This window comes from Strigops habroptila, chromosome 14 (assembly GCF_004027225.2).
Source record: "Strigops habroptila isolate Jane chromosome 14, bStrHab1.2.pri, whole genome shotgun sequence".
Lineage (NCBI taxonomy): Eukaryota > Metazoa > Chordata > Aves > Psittaciformes > Psittacidae > Strigops > Strigops habroptila.
Genome location: NC_044290.2, coordinates 144,614 through 166,930, shown reverse-complemented (window position 1 = coordinate 166,930; position 22,317 = coordinate 144,614). Strand labels below are relative to the sequence as shown.

The 22,317-nt window shown below is 52.5% G+C and overlaps 1 protein-coding gene across 4 annotated transcripts in view; it reads left to right on the top strand.

Moving 5' to 3' along the window:
• The window catches only part of ITGB4 (integrin subunit beta 4), a 32,529-nt gene that overhangs the window by 7,586 nt on the left and 2,626 nt on the right, over nucleotides 1-22,317 (top strand). The window contains exons 5-40 of one of the 4 annotated variants that reach the window (XM_030505933.1): nucleotides 389-593; nucleotides 1,140-1,236; nucleotides 1,659-1,830; nucleotides 2,785-3,048; nucleotides 3,459-3,548; nucleotides 3,711-3,833; nucleotides 3,976-4,143; nucleotides 4,431-4,507; nucleotides 4,660-4,871; nucleotides 5,159-5,262; nucleotides 5,424-5,522; nucleotides 6,192-6,318; nucleotides 6,459-6,578; nucleotides 7,136-7,242; nucleotides 7,568-7,601; nucleotides 8,049-8,237; nucleotides 8,763-8,866; nucleotides 9,304-9,362; nucleotides 10,017-10,040; nucleotides 10,202-10,350; nucleotides 10,432-10,611; nucleotides 11,164-11,312; nucleotides 11,634-11,838; nucleotides 12,794-12,954; nucleotides 13,323-13,503; nucleotides 13,724-13,861; nucleotides 14,401-14,583; nucleotides 14,790-14,921; nucleotides 15,922-16,122; nucleotides 17,047-17,217; nucleotides 17,711-17,884; nucleotides 18,729-18,878; nucleotides 19,552-19,740; nucleotides 20,427-20,582; nucleotides 21,035-21,199; nucleotides 21,647-21,763. In XM_030505933.1, coding sequence (XP_030361793.1) covers nucleotides 389-593; nucleotides 1,140-1,236; nucleotides 1,659-1,830; nucleotides 2,785-3,048; nucleotides 3,459-3,548; nucleotides 3,711-3,833; nucleotides 3,976-4,143; nucleotides 4,431-4,507; nucleotides 4,660-4,871; nucleotides 5,159-5,262; nucleotides 5,424-5,522; nucleotides 6,192-6,318; nucleotides 6,459-6,578; nucleotides 7,136-7,242; nucleotides 7,568-7,601; nucleotides 8,049-8,237; nucleotides 8,763-8,866; nucleotides 9,304-9,362; nucleotides 10,017-10,040; nucleotides 10,202-10,350; nucleotides 10,432-10,611; nucleotides 11,164-11,312; nucleotides 11,634-11,838; nucleotides 12,794-12,954; nucleotides 13,323-13,503; nucleotides 13,724-13,861; nucleotides 14,401-14,583; nucleotides 14,790-14,921; nucleotides 15,922-16,122; nucleotides 17,047-17,217; nucleotides 17,711-17,884; nucleotides 18,729-18,878; nucleotides 19,552-19,740; nucleotides 20,427-20,582; nucleotides 21,035-21,199; nucleotides 21,647-21,763 — 5,176 coding nt within the window. Of the gene's footprint in view, nucleotides 1-388; nucleotides 594-1,139; nucleotides 1,237-1,658; nucleotides 1,831-2,784; nucleotides 3,049-3,458; nucleotides 3,549-3,710; nucleotides 3,834-3,975; nucleotides 4,144-4,430; nucleotides 4,508-4,659; nucleotides 4,872-5,158; nucleotides 5,263-5,423; nucleotides 5,523-6,191; nucleotides 6,319-6,458; nucleotides 6,579-7,135; nucleotides 7,243-7,567; nucleotides 7,602-8,048; nucleotides 8,238-8,762; nucleotides 8,867-9,303; nucleotides 9,363-10,016; nucleotides 10,041-10,201; nucleotides 10,351-10,431; nucleotides 10,612-11,163; nucleotides 11,313-11,633; nucleotides 11,839-12,793; nucleotides 12,955-13,322; nucleotides 13,504-13,723; nucleotides 13,862-14,400; nucleotides 14,584-14,789; nucleotides 14,922-15,921; nucleotides 16,488-17,046; nucleotides 17,218-17,710; nucleotides 17,885-18,728; nucleotides 18,879-19,551; nucleotides 19,741-20,426; nucleotides 20,583-21,034; nucleotides 21,200-21,646; nucleotides 21,764-22,317 lie in introns of those variants that run through there. The other 3 variants (XM_030505929.1, XM_030505931.1, XM_030505932.1) reach the window with 3 other exon arrangements.

Here is a 22,317-nt window from a genome sequence, read left to right as displayed (position 1 = left end):
CCAGCGTCCTTCAAGTCCTTCATCCTCCTATAGAGTCTTCAGCAGGAAGAATACGAAGTCCAGACCTCTCTTCATGTAGGGTCTACTCAAAAAATGGTCTGCTTTTGCTAGCTGAAGAACCTGTTGACAACAGACCTGATTGCTTAGGGCTGTGTGGCTTTTCAGGCAAAACAGATGTAAGCAAAATGCCAAGGTCTAGAGGAGGTGCGCAGCCTGGGCACATGTGGACATGGGGGAGGTTGCCTTCAGTCCCCAGCTGTACCTGAGGGAAGGGAGCATGAGCATCCCTGCCTTTCCACTTCCCAGATATCTCCCTGGTCCTTGACTCCTCCTCATTGCATCTGCATAGGAAGTGGAGTCCATCCCCTTCACATCACTTTCTTCACAGAATTTCAGTATCAACACATCACTGCAGAGAACCCAGGTGTCTCCCCAGGGCATGTTCATGCGACTGCGAGCTGGGGAGGAGATGAGCTTCGACATGGATGTCTTCCAGCCCTTGGAGAGCCCTGTGGATCTCTACATCCTCATGGACTTCTCCTACTCTATGTCTGATGATCTAGACAACCTCAAAAGCATGGGCCAAAACCTAGGTGAGACCAGCACTGGGAGAATAGGGGAGCCAGCTCCTGTGCTGACAAAGGCAGGCAGCTCACTCCTGCCTGCAGCTGGGAGTTCTTACCAGTACCAGAGAAAGGAATGCAACTGGCAAAAAGCTGAGAAATGCCTATTTTAATTAGAATTTCTTATTATTGCTGCTTTGGAGAGGGAAGAGGGGGGCTGTCTCTCCTGGCTGTGTAGGGATCCTTATGCATGATGCTGTCTCCTTTCAGGCCAGCATGGGGGCTGGTGCCCTGCAGAGTTGATCTGTGCAGTGGCTCTGGCATCTGAACTGATAGGTGTGGTTTACACTACTGCAGAAGCTCCAGCCTTGGAAAGGGGGCTACCAAAGGTGGTATAGGTTTCTCCCCAAAAGAGACAAGCCACAAGCCCAAAGGGCTTAAAAGCTGACTGTTTGGGAGTCTAGACCTGACCAGCAGAGAAGATGCCCAGGAAAGGACTTATTTCCCTGGAGCAGCAACCTCACTTATGTCTCTTTATTCATGTGTCTCCTCCTCTCTCGCGTCTTCTCCTTCCAGCGGAGTTCCTGCAAGCCCTGACCTCCAATTACACCATTGGATTTGGCAAGTTTGTGGACAAAGTCTCATCCCCTCAGACAGATATGAGACCTGAGAAGTGAGTGAGGCCAATGGGTCCCTGGGATGGGAGCAGAGGGGAGGGCAGGCACCGTCTGTTTCTCCGTGGCTTTCCTGATCTCTCTGCCGTGCAAGAGCCTCTGTTCATTTCTCTCCCTTCATTGCAAATGTCTCCCTTGGCCTCCCCACCTTGTGCTCAGGGCTTGCATTAACCATGCCAGTGCCAGCAGTGTCCTCGGCTTTCAGACTCTCCCTGCTCTGCCACAACAGATTGAATGTCTTCTCCTCCATCTCTGCCCTCACCCATTCTACCTCTCAGTGCTTATGGTTGCCAACTGAAGTTCATGTCTTCCCTTGAGGGATTCCCAAGCCCCTGGGAGTCCCCACATATCCTCTCCTTGCACCCAAGCATCCTTTTGCTCCTGCCACCTGCACAAATGCTGCTCTCCCCTTCTCTCCTAGGCTCCGTGAGCCCTGGAACAATGCTGATTCCCCCTTCTCATTCAAGAATGTCATCCGTCTGACCAGCAATATCAACTACTTCAGCCAGGAGCTCAGGAAAGAGCGCATCTCCGGCAACCTTGATGCCCCTGAGGGCGGCTTTGATGCGATCCTGCAGACAGCTGTTTGCAAGGTGATGGTGGCCAGGGATGCAGGAGCCATGTGGGCAGGAGCCTGGTTTTAATCGGTGGATCTTCTTGATATTGGGTGATGAACAAAAGAGCAGCACGCGGGGCGGCTGACAAGAGAGCCAGAGACCTCAGGTTATATGTTCAGCTACAGCTGGGAGCCTGGGAGGTTATATGTTCAACTGTGTGTTCACTGCTATATGTCTTGCCATCCCAGCCACATGCTCCTGGTGCCGAGTTGTTTTGCATTCCAAATTTTTTCTAGATCTTAGACTATCTGTGTGTGTATCTCTAGTGTCTGATCCGCAGCACAGGAGCTGCTTGCTGGGCACTCTGTGTGTGCTCTTTGCTTTGTCCCCCTTTGTGCCTATGGTGGTGAAACTCTGCTCCCAGGAAAACAGCTTGCTTGGGCTTGGCCATTTGGCTGAGGGGTAAGCACAGCTCCAAACATGTCCAGAAAAGCATGGGCTTGCCCCCTGCACCAAGGGAGGTTTAGACTGGATATTAGGGAAAATTTCTTCATGGAAATGGTGGTCAGGCATTGGAACAGGCTGCCCAGGCCAGTGGTGGAATCACCGTCCCTGGAAGTGTTCATAAACCGGGTAGACAAGGCCCTCAGTGACATGGGTTAGTGGTGGCCTTGGCAGTCCTGGGGTAATGGTTGGACCTGATGATCTTAAAGGTCTTTTCCAACCTAGTTGATTCTATGATTCTATGTATGTTACTGGGACTGAGCTGCTGGGAGACATCCTATGCATTGGGGATGCAGATGGGGAAGTGGAGACCTGTTGGTCAGAGCCATGTAGCCTGTTGCGTTAGCTGCCAAGTGGCGGTGGTGCCTTGTCCCTTGGGTTTTCCAGCTCCCACCAGTGCTGTCCTGCCAGCAGTTGCAAGTGCTGTGCAGTGGTTTGGGGGGGCACAGAGATAAAGGTTCCTTCTCCCCCTCTCCCTGGCTGTAGGATAAGATTGGCTGGAGGAAGGACAGCACTCACCTGCTTGTCTTCTCCACTGAATCTGCCTTTCACTATGAAGCTGATGGTACCAACGTCCTGGCAGGAATCCTGGCAAGAAATGATGAGCACTGTCACCTAGATGCCAATGGCACATATGTGTATGATACCAAACAGGACTATCCTTCAGTGCCCACCCTGGTGCGCCTGCTAGGCCAACACAACATCATCCCCATCTTTGCTGTCACCAACCACTCCTACAGCTACTATGAGGTGAGGAGACTGTGGCAGTGGTGCCATGTCAGCGTATATTTTCTTCAGCACTATTGCTCTTCTGCCTGCAGCTCAGCTTTGAGGAGAAAGTGTTCTCCTATCTCTTGTCCCCAAGTGTTAAACCAACACCTTGATACTTTGGAAGGGTGCCACAGTGTGTTAGGGGGCTGCTCTGGGTCATGGGAGGTCTCAGGATGTATTACTGGGTGCAGGAATCTGGGGTCCTAGAGTTTTCCTCATATTGGTGTCTGTTTCTTGTAAAGCAGTGGCAACACAGAGCTAGAGAGTAATTTAGGTTGGAAAGGACCTTTGGAGGTCTCTGGTCCAAGCCCTGCTCAAAGCAGAGCCCACTTCATTGCTAGAGGAGGTTTCTCAAGGCCTTGGCTCAGGGGGCTCCTGTCTCTCTGCAGAAGCTGCACAAGTATTTCCCCATCTCTGAGATTGGAGTGCTCCAGGAGGACTCTTCCAACATCGTGGAGCTGCTCCGCACAGCCTTTGAGGTAATGGTGTTCTCTGAGGCTTTGCTCTCACTCCCAGGGAAGGCAGAAGGCTGGGCACCTCCTGAGCAGGAAAGCAGGCAGGATGCAGCCCCTCTTGGGCAGGCCATGGTGTGGTTACAGGTGTAATGCTGAACATCAATGTGGTTATCTTCTGCCACCCAGCGAATCCGCACCAAGATGGATATCCGGGCTGACTTTGTCCCCAAAGCCATGAAGACAGAGTTCACCTCCTTGATGTATGAAAAGACAGAATCTGGCTCCTTCCACATTACCCGTGGGGAAGTGGTAAGTCCTTGAATGGCCCTGCAGGGAAGCCATGTGTGAGGGGCTGAGCTGCATCTCTCCTTCCTTCTTCAGCTGGGGTCGGTCTGGCCAAGCTGTGGTCTAGAAGAGCTGGTTCACCCCTGTGGTGTGTCTCTTCCTTCAGGGCAAGTTCAATGTGCGCATTAAGGCGCTTGAGTACGTTGGCGGGCAGCACGTCTGCAGCCTCCCTGAGAGAGACCGGCAGGGAGTTATCCAAGTGAAACCCACATCCCTGAGTGACAGCCTCAAAATCACAGCCTCTGTCATCTGTGACATGTGTCCTTGTGAACAGGTACCTGGTGGGGGGGTGTTGCAGAGAGGTGTCCTCCTCCTGGCCAGCCTGGGGTGGGAATGCATGGCTGGCACATGTGAGTCCTGCTTGACCCCTCACTGTTGCTCAGCAGAGGCTCAACCTGGCCAAAGAGATCTTCATCGCTGCACCAAGCTGGGCATGTTGTCCTGTAGCAGAGCTCAGCCTTTTGGGCAAAACTTTGCTCCAAATCTGCCTTTCTAATTCGTGAAATGGTCTTGGGGGCAGCTGAGCTCATTCGGCAATGTCCATTCTGTCTTCTCTTACAGCAACAAGAGTTTAACTCACCCATGTGCAGCTTCCATGGGGACTTTGTTTGTGGACAGTGCATCTGCCATCCGGGCTGGTAAGGACTTCGCCCAGTTCCATACCCCTCCCAGGGTTCCTGCTGGGTATGGGGATCCCCGATGACATGCTTATGCCCTGGGCATCCTGCCCAGGACCCTGCTGTCCTGCGCTCTGCTCCTGCCCCTCTCAGCACCATCACCTTCCCACCAGGCGAGGGGACACATGTGACTGCTCCCCAGCATCCTCCCCCAACAACGAAGTCTGCATCCGCCCTGGGGATGTGGAGCCGTGCTCAGGCCGGGGTGAGTGCCTGTGTGGGAAGTGCCAGTGCTACTCCGAGGACCTGACGCAGCGCTTCGATGGGGCGTTCTGCCAGTACGATGTCCTGCAGTGCCCACGTACCTCCGGCTTCCTCTGCAATGGTGAGAGCAGCCCCACCACCCCCAGAAGCCCCCCGCCATTCAATGTGCCATGTCCCGCTCTGTCCTGGTGGCACAGATGGGGTGTCCCTGGGTTGGTGGCACTGGCACGGGGGGGTTGAGTGACCAGCGGTGGGCTGTGGGGACTCTGCACTTGCAAACATGCAGGGAGGGTGTGCTGGAGACTGTTTGCTGCCCCTTTGTACCCTAAAGAAGGCATGAGAGCTGCAGGCAGGGCCAGGGGAGCAGCACAGCTCTGGCCCTGGGCAATTCCTCCTCTTGCATGGCAGATCGTGGCCGCTGCTCCAAGGGTGCATGTGTGTGTGAGAGCGGCTGGGAGGGGCCAGGCTGCGAATGCCCCACGAGCAACGACACCTGCATCGACAGCAGAGGGGTAGGTGCTGCCTTGCCAGCATGGGGCCGGTCAGACCAGCGAGGGCTGCAGCAAACTGCCCTGATGCTCAGGGCCACTGGGAGCTGGCACCCTGCTGACCCCCAGTGCGCTGCATGTCTGCAATTGCTCTTGGGCACTGACTGTCACCTCTTCCCTCCCAGGGTATTTGCAATAATCATGGGAGATGTGAATGCGGCAGATGTATCTGTGACAAGGCTTCGCTGTACACCAGCTCCACCTGCGAAATCAGCTACTCCCTGGTGAGGCTCAGCCTGGGATCCCTCTGGGTTTACCACTTCTATGCAATGCTCCAGGGAAGGAAAGCAAAGCAGAGATGAAGGCACATCTCGGTCAGGAACAAAATCCTGAGCAGGGGTTAGTCTTGCCTGTCCTGCGTCCGGTGGCCAGGATGGGTCTGCTATGGGAACTGCTTTGTAGCTGTGGGTTTTCTCTGCCCACAGTTTGCTCTTCACCAACAGCAACTCTTGAATGTCTGTTTATCTGAACACTGGTGAAGGGCAGAGGTTTGAAGCTCGACTCCTGGCTTGTTCCAATTTGCCCCAAGACTGGAAAAAAAAACCATATTTCATAGTTTGGTTCCTCGGTTTCCCTTTTGACAAATATGGGCTAATGCCACAGTGGGATTGGAGAAAGCTGGCTTGGTCGTATTTTGGAAAGGCCACCTAAAACCCTTGGAGAAGATCTAATCACTGCCCAATGCAAGCTGTTGGTATAAGAGATTTTGGAGCCACTGTGCTGGGCTCCTGGGCTTATAAATCCTTCATTAACTGCATGTTTGCTGTGATTCCTCTTTTTGCCCTTGCCCTGGCACTGGGGTGAGGATGCAGTGTTGCCTCTCCAGCTCTGCCTTTCAGAGGCGATGTCCTCCCTTGGGCTCTCCTGACTATCCCACCTCGGTCTCTGCCCAGGGCTTCCAGGCTGTGTGTGAGAGCATCCGGGACTGCGTTCGCTGCCAGGCCTGGGGAACAGGCAATATGAAAGGGAACTGCAGCACGTGCCACCTCCAGCTCCAGATGGTGGAAGAGCTAAAGAAAGGTATCAGGAGAAGGAAGCTGGGAGCAGATGCATGTGGTGTGTCTCCTGTGGGCCCTGCCCCATAGGTGTGAGCATGTGGGGCTGCTCTCTGAGCTTTTCTGGTCCTGATGACTCTGCAACCATTTCCCCTCCCTCTGCAGAGGAGGCCAGTGAATACTGCTCATTCCAGGATGAGGACGACGATTGCACATACCACTACACCCTGGAGGGAGATCCCAATGTCCTCCCCAACACCACTGTCCATGTCCAGAAGAAAAAAGGTGAGCAGGGACCTGGCAGAAGGGGTGTCCAGCCTCGGGTCTGCATCAGCAGTGACCTGCTCCACAGCACCTCTGATCCCTGCTTTGTCCCTTTGCTGTGCCTCTGTGCAGGCTCAGCTTCATGTAGTATGTCCCTGTCCGCCTTCCTGCATGACACGGGTGGGTGACTGGCTGTCACATGAACTGCAAGGAGTGGAGTGTAGCATTTAGCACCTTTAGACATCAATGCCTTTTCACTGCCAGCATGGGCAGGGATTGATGTGAGATGCTGAATAGCACCTTCAGATGGCTGGATGTGAGCGGAGAGGTGGGATAGCTGACAGAGGAGAGATTTAGATGAGACCTTAGGCAGAAGTTCTTCTCTGTGAGGGTGGTGAGGCGCTGGCACAGGGTGCCCAGAGTTCTCCCTGAACAGCACTTTTCATTGTGAGCACTAAGTGAGCGCTTAACCAGGCTGCCCCACCCCTCAAAGAGATGTAGTCCAGCCTTTCCCCTGTGTCCCTGCCTCCCCACTCCCTTCCTGCACACCCCGGGTGTGACGTTGCTGTCACTTGCAGAGTGCCCACCGGGGAACTTCCTCTGGCTCATCCCGCTGCTCATCTTCCTCATTCTGCTCCTGGGGCTGCTGCTGCTGCTCTGCTGGAAGTTCTGTGCCTGCTGCAAGGTGGGTGCCTCAGCCAGTTGTTCCAGCCTTGGGAGAGCACCACATAAAGGCCAAAATCATGATAAATTTCCAGAATCAACCCAGCCTCCAGCATGACCAGATTGGCAGGGGCTGGGTCCCAGTGGTATCCAGCACCTCTGCTGTTGCTGACACAAGCTGTGGTGGGATTTCTCCCACTGAAGTGATATCTGGCTACAATCAGATTCCAGAGCTCCATCCATCTGCTACTCACCCATCCCTGATGATAAGAATCCTCCCAGCTGAAGATGTGGGGTTTTCTGCTCTTGACCACATAGTGATTGTGTCTTTGGCATTTGTTTTCTAGGCTTGCCTGGCTCTGCTTCCCTGCTGCGCACAAGGTACCAACGGTTTGAACTGGGGGGAGAGGGATCTGTGGTGTTCACTGTCTTCCCAGTTTGGGGGTGGTGCTGGGATGAGTATCCCTCCTCCTCTTGTCTGAGTTGGAGAGGTGGATCTGTGGAAAAGCTCCTGGCAGAAAGCCTCAGCCAAGGAGCCATTGAGCTGCTGCTCCACTGCTCCTTCCTGCCCCACAGCCTGGTGTGCCCTACTGGAAATCCCACTGCTGGCTTTTCCCTGACCAGTGTCCCTTGTAATACCTAGCTGGTGTTCTCCACACTCATGGACACCCCTTGCCCTCTCCACTGCACTCCACTCCTGGCATCTTAACACCTTTAGCATGGTGGAAGCCTTAAAGACTCCCCAGAACAACATCTCAGATGTTGGGAAGTTGATGGCTGGCATTGTCCCAGTTTGTCCAGACTCTGACCTTGCCCCTGGCTCTGCAGGTCGCACTGTTGGCTTCAAGGAGGACCACTACATGCTTCGCCACGGCCTCATGTCCTCTGACCACCTGGATACGCCCATGGTCCGCAGTGGGTCCCTTAAGGGTTGCGACACCGTCCGCTGGAAGATCAACAACAATGTTCACAAACAGGGCTTCACCTCCCTTGCTGCCGCCAACCCTAAAGATCTCAGTGAGTGCCACCATTGAGGAACAGCGCATGGAGGAGATGCTGTGGGTTCCACAAAGGACAAGAACCCTTGGTGGTGACCCCAGCTTTAGCAGCCATGGCATTACCTCCAAGCCCAAATGCAAAGAGGTTCTTCCTTTATCTGCTTCCATCCTGTGGGAAGCTGAGCAGCACATTCCTGTGTCTAGCCTTGTAGCAGAGCAGGTGGTAGCCTTGGAGACCTCCTGACAGCCTGGCTGCATGGTGGATGTACCCTGCATGTGTCTTACTCTAATTAGCTCAATAACCCAGCCTTGATTTTGCTGGCTCATCAGTCCAGAGCCACCACTGTACACTGTTCCTTTGCTGGATCTGGCAGAGAGCTTCCCAGTTAGCCCTCCAGTTCTTGGAGGGTTTTCTCTGCTGGGTGCTAGCAATATGAGATCTGGATACCAAGCATCAGTGTGTGTCCTCATGCTTCCAACTTTTGGCTGGGTTATTTCTCTGACCAAAAAGGAAGGAGTTTGACTCGGGAATTTCTCTTTCCAGTTCCCTATGGGCTGTCTCTGAGGCTGACCCGGCTTTTCACGCAGAACCTGGTGAAGCCGGACACTCGAGAGTGTGAGCAGCTGCGCAAGGAAGTGGAGGAGAACGTACGAGCTGGGCGTGAGGGGGCCTTCGGGTGGCACTGGGGGACAGCCATGCTGAGGGGCTGTCTGCGATGCTGGGGAAGGAGTGCCCCTTTCCTGTGAACCCAGACAGCTCTTGAAAGGAAGAAGCAATATTTCTTCTTTCTGAAAGAAGGCACAAATTTTAAGATCACAATTGTGAGAATTATCAAAAGCATTTGATGAGAATTGCAGTTTGCTTCAGAACATGTGGTTTGAAGCTCCTGTTCGGCTTCAGTTTGCAGCTTCTTGCCATGTTCTGGGGAGAAACAATGTGTTGGTCTCTGCCTGGTGTGGCAGGGTGAGAGGGGAGGACCTGGGAGGGACCTGTCTTTCGTCTTTGCTGGCAGCAGCTTCTGCTTGCTGAACACATCCCTGTTCAGCAAGGGCTGTGTTGTGAAAGTCCCTCTTGCTCCTTTCAGCTGAACGACATTTTCAAGCACATCCCTGGCTGCCACAAGCTCCAGCAGACCAAGTTCAGGTGAGTCACGGTGGGAGAGATCCTCTTTGGGACAGGGTTCCCCCAGGGTCATGCTGATGAGGGAGTGGACCGGAGGGCTGGGTGTGAAATTTGGGATGCTGGGAGGGAGCATGGGCTGTGAGACACCCCCAGCACAAGCAGGAGCCCAGTGCGGTGCTTCATCCAGCCAGGGCTGCACAGCAGAGCCCACCCATCTGTGCAGGTGATCTCAGCTGCATCTGGCTTTGGACCTGAGACTCCTACAGATAAGGACAAATCCTGGTCACATAGTTCTCAATGGGAGAATTCCCATTGACTTTGAAAGTTTCAGCCCTATGCAGAGTTCCAAGTGCCTGGTGCAGGACAGAGGAGTCTGGGGATGCTGGCACTGAGTGGGGAGTGTTATTCCCTCCCCACAGCTCTGGCCAGATGTGATCTTCCCTTTGGGCACATTCATTATCGCATTAGGAAACCCAGGGCTGAAGGGAGCAGCCAAGCAGGAGGAAACACGTGATGGGGCCACAGGCTCTGCAGGCTGGGATGGCACCCACAGGGCAGTTGCTGCAGCTCAGACCTGCACAGGGCTGTGATTCTGTGATTCATGCCCAACTTTGTCTCCCCAAATGCATTAGTCACTCTGATAGTTTGCTGTTGTTTTTTTTTCCCTCCGCCCAGGTTACAGCCCAATTCTGGGAAAAGGTAAGAGAAATTTACAGCCCTCTCTTGTGCTGCTTCTCCCTCTTCGTCCACACACATGTGGGGTGACTACCCCATGTACTCACTAGCCCCTCCAGCTGCTACGTGAGATGGGCAACTCTGGCCTCAGCTCTTACTTGGCTCTCTCTTCCTACCGGTCACAGGCAGGACCACACCATTGTGGACACAGTGCTCACTGCCCCTCGCTCAGCCAAGCCAGAGATCATCAAAGTGATGGAAAAGCATGTTGCCCACGAGGCTTTCAATGACCTGAAGGTTTCACCAGGTTATTACACTGTGACCTCAGACCAAGGTAGGGAGCAGAGCCCAGTGCTGCCTCCTAGCTGGGCAAGGAGGGGCATTTCCCACAGCTCACCATTGCCCCTTCCCACAGATGCTCACGGGATGGTGGAGTTCCAAGAGGCTGTGGAGCTGGTGGATGTGCGTGTCCCACTCTTCATTAGGGAGGATGATGATGATGAGAAGCAACTGCAGGTAGAGGCCATTGATGTACCTACTGGCATTGCAGAGATTGGACGCAGGATTGTTAGCATCACCATCATCAAAGAACAAGGTGAAGTGCTGCGACCGTGGCACGAGATGAAAGGTGTTTGTGTTTGGGTGTCCTATGTCCAGATGGACTCATGGTTTCTAAGGAAGGCTCAGCCTGTGTATCTGAGCTTCCCCCAGATCACAGACCAGAGATTTACTTGGTGACTCCTATCTTACCTGGATCTAAACTAGAGCATCTTTTAAAGCTTCCAAAGGAGGATTGTCATCCCTGGTGACAGACTTAAACATTTGACTGTCACAAGTTTAGATGCTACCAATTCCGTGGAAGATCTAGGGTTGACCATATGTCTCTAGTGCTCCAGTTCATAGGTTGCTGGAGTAAAGTAAAACCTCTTTTCTGTTAATGCTGTACTTGGGACAGTTTGCCTCTGCTTCTCATCTGGTTGTTTAGAGCAGGAAAAACGAGTCAGGAGTGAAGTCTCTAGCCCATGCAGTGATATTTCATACACACTGCACACTCATGGGTGATAGGAACTCTGTGTGCACCTGCATGTTTGTAATGTGATTCTTCATGTATTTGCGCTACACATTTCTTCTCTCCTGCCCCTTCCAGCGAGCAGCCTCATCACCTTCTTGCAGCCAGCCTATTCCCACAGTCGCTTTGATAAGCTGGCCAAGATCCCTGTCCTCCGGGAGATCATAGACAACGGGAAATCCCAAGTCACCTACAGGACCCGGGATCTCACCGCCAAGAATGGCAGAGTAAGGGTGATGCTCCTGACTTTGGCAGGCAGGAACGAGTGGGCACTGAGGGCTGGGAAGAAACTGACGCCAGGGCTGCAAAGAGCAGTTGATCAGGCTCGAATGGGATGTGTCTGGGAGAGGGGAGACCCAAGATTGAGGTTAGCACTAGGGCAAACATTCTCCTTCATCCCTTGCTCTCTGTGCCTCAGCAACCTGAGAGGCTGCCCCCTGAACTAAGGGCACTAGAAGGCATGTGGGGATCCACTGAGGGGAAGCTCTCTCGGAATCTTCTCATGGATGCTGTGAGTTACAATCATGCACCTCTTCCTTGTCCTCCAGGACTACATCTTCACAGAGGGTGACCTGGTCTTCCAGCCTGGGGAGACCCGAAAGGAGGTGCAGGTCCCCTTGCTGGAGCTGACTGAAATAGATACCCTCCTGCACAACTACCAGCTCAAGCAATTTGCTATTGATCTCCTCCACCCCAAGTATGGCACCAAGATTGGCCGGTACCCCCAGACCACGGTGACCATCGCCGACCCAGGTAGGGGGTGGCAGCCAGACGGTGGGGAATGGTAGCAGGGGGTGGGGGACACCCACGCTGGACCAGCCCACCCCGAGGTGGTGTACGGAGCTCCAGCCCTGCTCTTCACCCAAAAAGTGGCAACGAGGAGGTTCCTCCAGCCTCGACTGGTAGATTTGGGCCTCCCTCTAGAGGCATTAGTGGGTATATACAGTGGGTGGAGAGAGGAGGGATAATCTACCTCGCAAAAGGAAATATGAGTGGATTCTTCATTCCTTTTCCTCGGGGGGGTTGAATAAAAAGCTATTAAAATAGGAGAGAGGTGGGAATTGCCGTGAGCTGTGCTTGTGGTTCCTGTGGCTGGGCAAGCAAAACTGTAAGTATTGTCATCAAGTGGGTTGGTAACATAAAGGTATTTATCACAGTACTGGTCATGAATACTGGGGGTACAAGAAAGTCCCTTGTCATTGGACCAACGAGAACCACTTCAGGGGCAGGCGCCAGGGGCTGGAGAGGCTCCAGAGAGCTCTCATCTGGAGTTGGTGGGTTTCCAGAAGCAACTGGGTGACTTGAGAAGGCTCTGCCCATCGCTGTGTTCTCTCATGTCTGCACAGGGTAACTGATCAACATGTTGAAGCATTACTAAATACATTCAGACAGAGCTAAAGATTTTCAGAGGAAAGAAGGTGGCCTCTTAATTTCTTCCTATCTAGGCATTCTGTAAGGAGCAGCAGGAGGGTGCAGGATGGGGGAGGTCTGAGCCCAACTCTCATGCCAGCTTGCTGTGTGGCTTTGTGGAATGTTAATAGGAAGTGCCTCAGTTTTCCTTCCCTATAATGGGGATCTACCCCTCAGAAATGCTTTGAGAATTGCTGCTTGGGGTGGCAGGACAAGTGCTGAAGAGAGGCACACTTACTTCTTTTTGTCCCGTGTGGGGGACTAGCACTAATGTGACCTTTCTTCCTTGTGCCTGCAGAGGTGGTGGATGGTGTCAGCTCGATGACTGGCCTGGGCCAGGTCTCCCAGTCCCCAAAAGGCCGCCTGAGTGCACCACTTAATCCCAATGCCAAAGCTCTCAGCTCCAGGGAAATCAGCTTCAGCTGGTTTCCTCCACCAGGAAAACCTCTGGGGTACAAGGTAAGGAGTGATTGGATCCCCGGGGAGGGTGTGAATCCTGTCCTGCAGGTGTTTCACACACACAGTCATTTGTACCGAAAATATGGGGAGAAGATGCCCAAAGGAGGAAACAAGCTCATCGCTTCTGGGCCCCTCCATCTCTGAGGGACCATTGTTGGGTGGATGTGGGATTTGCAGGAAAGATTCCTAGGGGGTTCATCTCCCTTTCCATCACTTACTATGAAATGCCCACATCATTCTGGCCTCTCACTTCAGAGGAATGGCACAACACCCTGGGTTTCCCAGAGCAGATCTAGTAAGAGATGGGGAATTTCGCACTCATTATGGTGGGGATCTGAAGGCATCATGGCTTGCTCTTGCTTTGCCAGGTGAAATACTGGATCCAGGGGGACCCCGAGTCAGAAGCCCATCTTATCGATGTCAAAGCACCATCAGTAGAGCTGAGTAACCTCTACCCCTTCTGCGACTATGAGATGCAAGTCTGTGCCTACAACACCATGGGTGAAGGTGCTTACTCTGACATCATCCACTGCCACACGCTTGAGGACGGTGAGCCAATCTACACTTTGTTTCCCATGATGTGGGAGCAAGTTGGTGCCTGTGCACCCAGCACGGGGTCAGGGCTCCAGCCCTGAGCTTCTCATGGTCTTGAGGACAAGCATGGAGTTCCTCCCACTGCAACCCAGCTATGATCTGGGAATCTCTGGGCATTTGTGTGTACTGGCTCCTGACTCACAGTAACCTGGATCCTTTGCTCTTGCCTTTCCAGTCCCCAGTGAGCCCGGCCGCTTGGCTTTCAACGTTGTGTCTTCCACTGTGACACAGCTGAGCTGGGCTGAGCCTGCAGAAACCAATGGGGAGATCACAGCTTATGAAGTCAGTTACGGACTTGTCAACGAGGACAACAGTAAGAGCTCATTTTCTGACCAGGGCAGTCCAGCCAGGCTGAGGAGCTGGAGTACACTTTCCACAGGCTGGGCCAGTCCCATGCAGCAGCAGAATCAGAATGGCTCCAAGCATGTTTCCTGAGGGGGTCACTTCTTGATGGGAGGAGCACAGGAAAATCAACATTCAGGAATTAACCCTGCAAAGCCTGGAGCACTCTCAGTTCCCATTCACTTCCATAGTGTTTTGGTGTTGCTTTTCATCTTAAAAACTTGGTTCATAGGTCTAGACTCTAGGGCTAGGGTGTCAGGAAGATGCTATTTGGTGACACAGCAGCAAAAGGATACCTCTGCTCTAGGCTGACTCCAGCATTCAGTTTGGGAAGTTCCCCGAGACAATGTCATGCCAGTTGTGAGCAGCCCACACAGCTTCTGCACCTCGTTCCAAAGTCAGGCTGTGTCCTGGCACCAGACCTCAGTGAGCCTGTTGGCCAAGGATGGGGTGCTGTGGGATCCTGTGTGTCTCATGGCCTCATGGGTGATAGGCATACTGTATTTGCAGTACCCATTGGCCCAGTGAAGAAGGTGCTGGTTGAAGACCCAAAGAAGCGCATGGTGCTGATAGAAAACCTGCGGGAGTCCCAGCCCTATCGCTACATGGTGAAAGCCAGAAATGGTGCTGGCTGGGGACCTGAGAGAGAAGCCACCATCAACCTTGCCACACAGCCCAAGCGCCCGATGTCCAGTGAGTTACTGCCCCGCCGGGGTGGGGGGTGGGGAGGACAGGAGCAGTGCTGGGGAGTGTTCCCCACTACCCCAGCTGCTTCTCCATGTCCTGCTTGCTCTGCTCCACCATCCACCCTGGTGAACGCTGAAGGCCAGCCTAAGCATGGGAGGCCTGTATGGTTTTGAGCTGCTTGTCTAATGGCATTTTTCTCACCTCTCCTCCAGTCCCCATCATCCCTGATGTCCCCATCATTGATGCAGAGGGAGGTGAGGACTATGACAGCTACCTGATGTACAGTGCAGATGTGCTTCGCTCTGCAGCTGGCAGCAAGCATCCCAGTGTCTCCGATGATTCAGGTACGCTGCTCTGAGTTTTGCAAGGTCATTTTTAACATTTGTTTTCCTTAATAAGAGCTTTCAGCAATGAGTTTCACTGCTCCTTTCCTCCTCATGGAGATGGAGAGATTCAAGTCACAGAGATGGTGGAGATCATCCTTTCCGAAGCACAGTAGCTGCATCCATGGGAACACTTGACTAGTCACAGTGTAAATAAGACCAGTGCCTCCCTTAGCCATGAGGCAAAGAGAAATTTCAGTGTGGGGTGGGAGAGCTTTTCATGGCCCTCCCTGGTCATCTTCCCTTCCTGTTGCCATTTGGCTGGACCACAAAAACTACTGTCAGCAAGCAAGTACTGGCAAGTCAGATCTCTGAGTGTCTCAGATGCTCAGGGTCTTGGCCAAGCCAACAGGAAGGAATTCACAAAGTGCTGGGAAGGCACTGGCCTTTCTTCCTCCATCACTTCACTCTCTGAATAAGGCTGGCTTCCTTGTCTTGTACTGGGACAACAATGGGAAGATGGGCCATAAGTGAAATGATGAGGCTTGTCAGTAGGATCTCGAGGGTCTTCCCTGGGGAGGTTCTCCAGGGCCTGGGATCAAGCGGCGAGTCCCTGGTCCTGTCAGAGAGCAAGGTAATGGGAACACCGAGCACACATCAAGGAAACCTGAGGAAACCTCTCCTGAGCAGAGGACAATTGTTGCAGACTCCTCATAACAAGGACAGGTGTGTGGTGGGACTCTGACTCTCACCTTTTGTCATGATGGACACAGGGCTGGAAAAGAGCACTGGGGCTGAGGAACACCATGCATGTTGCATTCCCACCATCCTCCTTCTACCAGTCACACAATGGTTGCACTGCCTGAACTCATCAGCTCACTTGGCAAGACAGGCTGTGAAGGGTTGTTGTTCCCACTGGTGCCTGTCCCTTCCCTCCCCAGCAAGCACCACAAAGGTGGTGGGCAGCCCACTCTGTACCCTGCAGATCATGCCAACACCAGTGCTTGCATTGTCCCAGAAGGCTCCAGGTGGAAATATGTGCCGTTGCTGGGAGAGGACTTGGATCTTCGACGCATCACGTGGAGGCTCCCAGCTGAAACCATTCCCCGCCTCTCTGGCAGCAGCCGCTTCTCCTCAGACACCGAGGGTCTCCTCCATGAGGAGGACAGCGACGTGGCTACTGGCAGCCTGAGGAGGAGCGGGACGCCCTGGCTCCAAGCAGGTGAAGGACAGCTTCATTTCAGCACTGAGTGTCCTGTCTCGTCCTGCTCTGAGATAAGGGGCTGGCAGCTGGGGTCTGCGCCAGTATGTGTCCCCTTCCTCCCCTTGTGTGCCCATCCTTATGTTGGCATGATGCACTGTTCACATACTGTAGTCTGCTTCAAAAACCTTGTCCTGGTGTGTCTGCTCACAAGAGTGTCAAGGTAACCCCCATCTCGGCATGGACTTGAGAGCCTAACAAGTTCCTTCTACAAAAGGCTGGACCTTCAAGGCAGGAGAAAACTCAGATGATACCTGCTAAGTGGCACCTCCAAAGGCAACTCCTTGCCTTAATTAAGTGCCCTGAGCTTCTGGGGCAGATCTACTGGACTGTTAAACAGAAATCACTCTCTCATGGGTAGCGGATCTCTCCTGGCCTGCTGGGAAGGGGTGGGGATGGGGATTCATCAAAGACCAGAACAATGGAGCAGAGTTTGCTTTTCAGATCCAGCTGAGATGGGATCCAGAGTGAGATTTGGAGAAACTGCCTCCATAAAGGGCTGTTTTCCCTTTTCTACCTTCTTTTTTTTTTTTTTAACATCTGAAATTATATACCTGTGCTTGCGTCTAAGAAAGATGTGATAGAACATGGCAAGAATCATAAGAAAGTGCCCCAGCGAGGCCAAGGTCTGGAGTTACCTTGGGCACCATGGGGGTGTCTGGTGCTGGGTGTAGGGCAAAGTCTCCATTTACCTGTTTGCTTCCACATCATCATCTTAGGTGGCTTTTTCTAGATGTAGTGCTCCAGAACAACCTTCCAGAGTGGCTGAAGCTGGGATGCAGCCAACGCAGGGTGCACCATGATGCCTCCTGCTTCTTCCCCTTGGAAACTGCAGCAGCAGCCCTGTCCACAACCATGTTCCTCATGGTGTGCCCTCTTTCACAGAACACTTGCTGAATGGCCGGGTAGACTTCTTCCCTGGCAGTGGCAGTGGCACACTGACCAGGACAACGAACACCAGCTACCATCAGCTGAGCTCACACATGCAGCAGGAGCACAGAGTGATGGGGAGCTCCTCACTGACAAGAGACTACTCCACGATGCTGATGGGGCATGGTGAGTACTGTGGTGATGGACCTGTCCTTCCCTTCCACCCCTATTACTGTCTTTGAACCCATGCCCTACAAGTCTTTTTGGTGTGGCGTCTGTGTTCACTGCTAAGGGGACCTATGAACCAGACATCTCTAAGGTCATGTCTTCACCACTGACATGTAGGTGCTTTGTTAAGGCCAGCCTGCTACCAGACTAGTCTGGAAAGGGTTCCCATCCCTCATGTGCAGAGTGCTCGGGAAGGGGATCTACATCCTTATCCTCACACCACAAAGCACTCCAGAAAGTGCATGTGTGTCTTCTTACTCTGTCTAGCAGTACAGTTGCCTTTTGGCTCCACAGGTGTACATCAGCTGGTGCTAACAGAAGGTTGTTACAAGACTCTTCAAATCTGGGCCTTAAAAAAAAAATCAATTCTGCAGGAGCCAGCACCTGGGCTGAACCTGCTCTGAAGTCTCCAATGGTGTTTTTCTCTTTTTCTCTTGCACTGCTTCTGTAGATTGTCCAGGGACACTCTTCCCTCCCATCTGTGAAGATGCTGGGAGGACAATCCTGCGGCCCCAGGATATGGGTTTCAGGAGCAGGGCAAAGGTGAAGGGTTACTACCCCAGCACTGGCTGTCGGGACTCTATAATCATGACTGATGGGTCTGCAGGGATTTGCAAGTATATAGGTACAGCTTTGTCCAGTGTCTCTTCCCAGCCATGCATCCCATAACAGTCAAGCCACCGACCATCCATTGCTCGCCCCAAACCCTCTCTCCATGGCTTGTTGTGTGCCACACTGATCATCTTCCTGACCCAACCTGAGCCTCCATAACACCACCTTTCCCTTTGCAGGTGACTTCAGCTGTGTTTCAACCCACCTGGGCTGCTTAACACTCACCACCACCATGCTCTAATGAGCTGAGCAGCTCATTGTCCCCATTCTCTTCATTCCTAACAAGCTTGTTGTTCTCAGTCTTACCCCACAGGTCTTTGAAGGACTCTCGGGGAGAACATGTGCTCCATATGAGATGTCCCTCTGCAAGCTCCTTGGGAAAGTCCATATCAATGAAGGGTTTCAGTTCCTGAGCGTCACCTGGGGGGCTGCTGTGCTAAACATGAGCCCTGGTCCAAGCTGCCCCATACCCTTACACAGTCCCTGGAGGTGCTGGACTGCTTCAACTATAGACTAGGGCCAGTGCTAATTAAGCTATATGTGAAGGTATCTGTGAAGCTTCTGGCAGAGTGGACAGGGTGCTTCAGGGTGAGTGAGGAGGGCCACACACAGCACCTGGGCCCCTGCTCTGGTTTCTCTACCACAGGGGCACAAAGCTTACCTTGACTTGTCCCACTCAAGGTTGGCACCCCAAGGCCATGGTGTGCCGACCCAGCCAGTCCCCCGTCATGGTGGGCCAGCTTGCAGAGATAACATCTCACCACGTTCTCCCTGGACCATTAGGACCACCCCACGCTTGCATGTGCCACTCCCTCCTCTCCCCCAGATCTCCACCCTGATGTTCCCTTTTTCCTCAGACTCCAGGCTGCCACTGGGTGTTCCCGACACCCCCACGCGCCTGGTGTTCTCTGCCCTGGGACCTACCTCCCTGAAGGTGAGCTGGCAGGAGCCACACTGCGACAAGGAGGTGCAGGGCTACAGCGTGCACTACCAGCTCCTCAATGGAGGTCAGTGAACAGGTGCCTGCTGTCCACCAGGCAGTTGGTCATGGGAGTTTCTGGAGAATCTGGTCCAGGTCTTCTCCTGGGCAATGGGCTCTGGGTGATCCTGCTTGTGCAGGGGGGGTTGGACCAGATGACCTCCAGGGGTCCTTTCCAGCCCCAACCATTCTGGGATTCAGGGACTGGTCCCCAGCTTTGCCTTTTCTGCAGCCTTGAGGAAGTATCTCAGCTACCTCACAGCTCTCATTCCCTGTTTCTGCTGGGGGGACAATTCCTGGGGTTGCTTGTGGAGTCATCCCTCTTCCAAAAAAACTTGGAATCATTCTCCACCAGCCCAAACATTTTAGTTGAAGATTTTTTCAGCACATTGGACTTGGAGGAAGAATTTGAATGAAAATATCTTATTTTTACATGAGATTTGGGGCAGTGTTAGTGAAAACTAACACTGTTTCTCTTTGGCTGAAAATCATTTAGTTTTCAAGAAGCTGCTGTTTGTCCCAAGCCTTTTTTGAAACAGCATCTTCTCCTGCTCTACAGGCTGTGGTGGTGAGGTGTGATGGAGGTGGCCAGGGATGATTTTTCCAGGTGGTTCATTTGAGACAGAGTTTAAGCAAAAGCCATGGCTCTGTCTTTGTATCTGCAACATGGTGCTGACATCCCACTTCCCTGTGTGTCCCAGGAGAGGTTCACCGACTCACCATCCCCAACCCCAGCCAGAACTCAGTGGTGGTAGAGGACCTGCTGCCCAACCACTCCTACATCTTCAAGGTGAAAGCACAGAGTGAGGAAGGCTGGGGGCCCGAGAGGGAAGGAGTCATCACCATAGAGTCCCAGGTGGACCCGCAAAGCCCACTCAGCCCTGTACCAGGTGAGGTGGGTGGATGGCAGGAGAAGGGTGACACTGATGGTTCTGCTGCTGTCTACAGTGCTGGCCTTGCTGTTTTCTCTCCCCTTACCACATTCTGAACTCTCCTTTCCCTCCTTTCATTTAGGAATAGGACCTTCTTCCCCCTGCACCCACCTTTCACTAGCTGCCTAGGTAGCTGTCGTGGTTTGAATCCAGCTGGTAACTCAGCACCAGGCAGCCACTCACTCACCCCCCCTGGCAGGATGGGGAGGGAAATCAGAAGAATGTAAAACCCATGGGTGGAGATAAGAACAGTCCAATAACTAAAGCGTAATATAAAACTACTACTACTACTAATAGTAATGATAAGGAAAATAATAAGGGGAGAGAATATAAAACAAAGAGGGGAAAGGAAAAAAACCCACTAACTAGCAGTGATGCACAATACAATCGCTCAGCACCTGCCAACCAATACCAAGCCCAACACAAGCAGCAATCAGTCCCTTCTGAGTAGCTCCCCCCAGTTTATATAGTGGACATGCAACACTGTACCAGCTACTAGGAAGAAAAATAACTGTTACAGCTGAAGCCAGGACAGTTGCTGAGACCTTCCAGTTTGTTTCATAAATGCTGTGTGCAAATCCATTCCCAGGTCCTCCTCACCACCTTCTGTGATACTGACCTCTTTCTCACTGGTGCTCCTGCAGGTTCACCCTTCACGCTGAGCACACCCAGTGCTCCTGGGCCACTTGTGTTCACTGCCCTCAGCCCTGACTCCCTGCAGCTCAGCTGGGAGAGACCCCGCAAGCCCAATGGGTCCATCTTGGGCTACATGGTCACCTGTGAGATGCTGCATGGAGGAGGTATGGTACCAGGCTGTGGAAGCCCAGTTCCCTGTGTAGAGCACAAGATACCTCCAGCAAACACAGCAACTTACTGCATTTTTGCTGGGACCAGCGAAAAAGTTGTCTGCTTGCAGACAAAATGGGGGCATGAGCCTGATTCCAGGCCTGGGAGCTGCTGGACCATGATGCTTTGTGTCACGGCATGGTCTGGTGTAAAAAAATGTGGTGGGAAGAGGAAGGACCGGTAGCCTGTTACAGTCCAAACCCAGTGGAGTTTTTTTGTTGTGGATCACCACTGTACTAAAATAGGGTTGCCTTAACTCTTCGTAGAACTGGATGTGATCATACAGTCTGAGAGTGGCATAAAGCTTAGGGAAAGCCAAGACAGCAGCCAGAGTCAGGGGGATTGTGTTTGGAGTGACTAGAACGGACCTGTTTGTCTTCACCGCTGGTATATCTGTGTGGATTAGGGGAGCCCAGGAATATCTATGTTGAAGGGGACAATCCTGAAACTACCCTGACTGTGCCACACCTGAATGAGAATGTCCCATACAAGTTCAAAGTGCAAGCCAAGACCACGCAAGGCTTTGGGCCAGAGAGAGAAGGCATCATCACCATTGAATCTCAGGATGGAGGTACGGTAGTACCATATCTTTGTGGAGGTGCAAAGTTAAGAAACCTCTCGGAGCAGAGAACACAATTCCTGGAGTCCCTTTCCAGCTCTGGTGATGACTCCATTTTCCATGAAAGGCATGGAGACATTGTCTTCCATGAAGACAATGCTGTGCCTTCTTAGCACTGTCCCAGTCCTGATGCACTTAATGAGGAAGGATCATGAGAACCTGAAAATGTTTAATTTATTATGAAACTTCTGTCTTATGCCTGCTTGTACACATACCTGGAGGCAGCTTCTTGCACTGAGCAAGTGTAAGACCTTCCCAGTCCTTCCAGTTGCTACTAAACCTGGCTCTGATGTCAGCAAGAGAAACCTCCTGAGCTGAGTGTTGGTGCTCACTGTGCAGGTTTGAGGGGTTGGATGCTCCTTGTCATTTCCTAACTGACTTGTCCCTTTTTCTCCCAAGGCACTTTCTCCCAGTTTGGAGGACAGCAGTACATGAGAGAGGAAGTGTACAACTTCCCAACAGAATACACCACCAAAACCAGCATCAGCCATTCCTCTCTGGATCCCCACTTCACAGGTAGGGGCTCACTGTCATCTTTGAAACCCTCGGAAAGCAAAGGATAACTCTGCTGGTCCAAAGGTCTAAGGATGCTTTTACCTCAAGTGTCAAAGGCAGGGAGGGAGGGTCCATCAGCAGGATTGATGAAGAGGACCAGACCCTTTCCTACACCATGTCCCTGCTATGCGCCAGAGGCAGTTGCAGTCATTTCCCCATGTGCTGCCCAGTCACAGAAGGAATGCTGAGTTTTCAGAGTCCCCCAGGACTATCACTAGGGATCAAATCTTAGCTCTTCCTGCAAGATTAGATCTCTTCACAGCAGAAAAAAAGAAGTGTGATGACCATCTTAAATTACATCAATGTAGCTGTCCCATTTGAGTTCATGGACTCATGGGTTCATGCTGCAACATGGAGAGTTTAGGAGCTATTAGGAGATCCATCTTATTGACTGACACAGCAAAGTACTGAGTCACTTGATTTGAAGAGGTTTTCCATCAATTAAAGTGATATTTAAGGAGAAATCTCTCTGCCAGAAATCATCAGATAGAGCAGATCCTATTCCCTGTGACCTC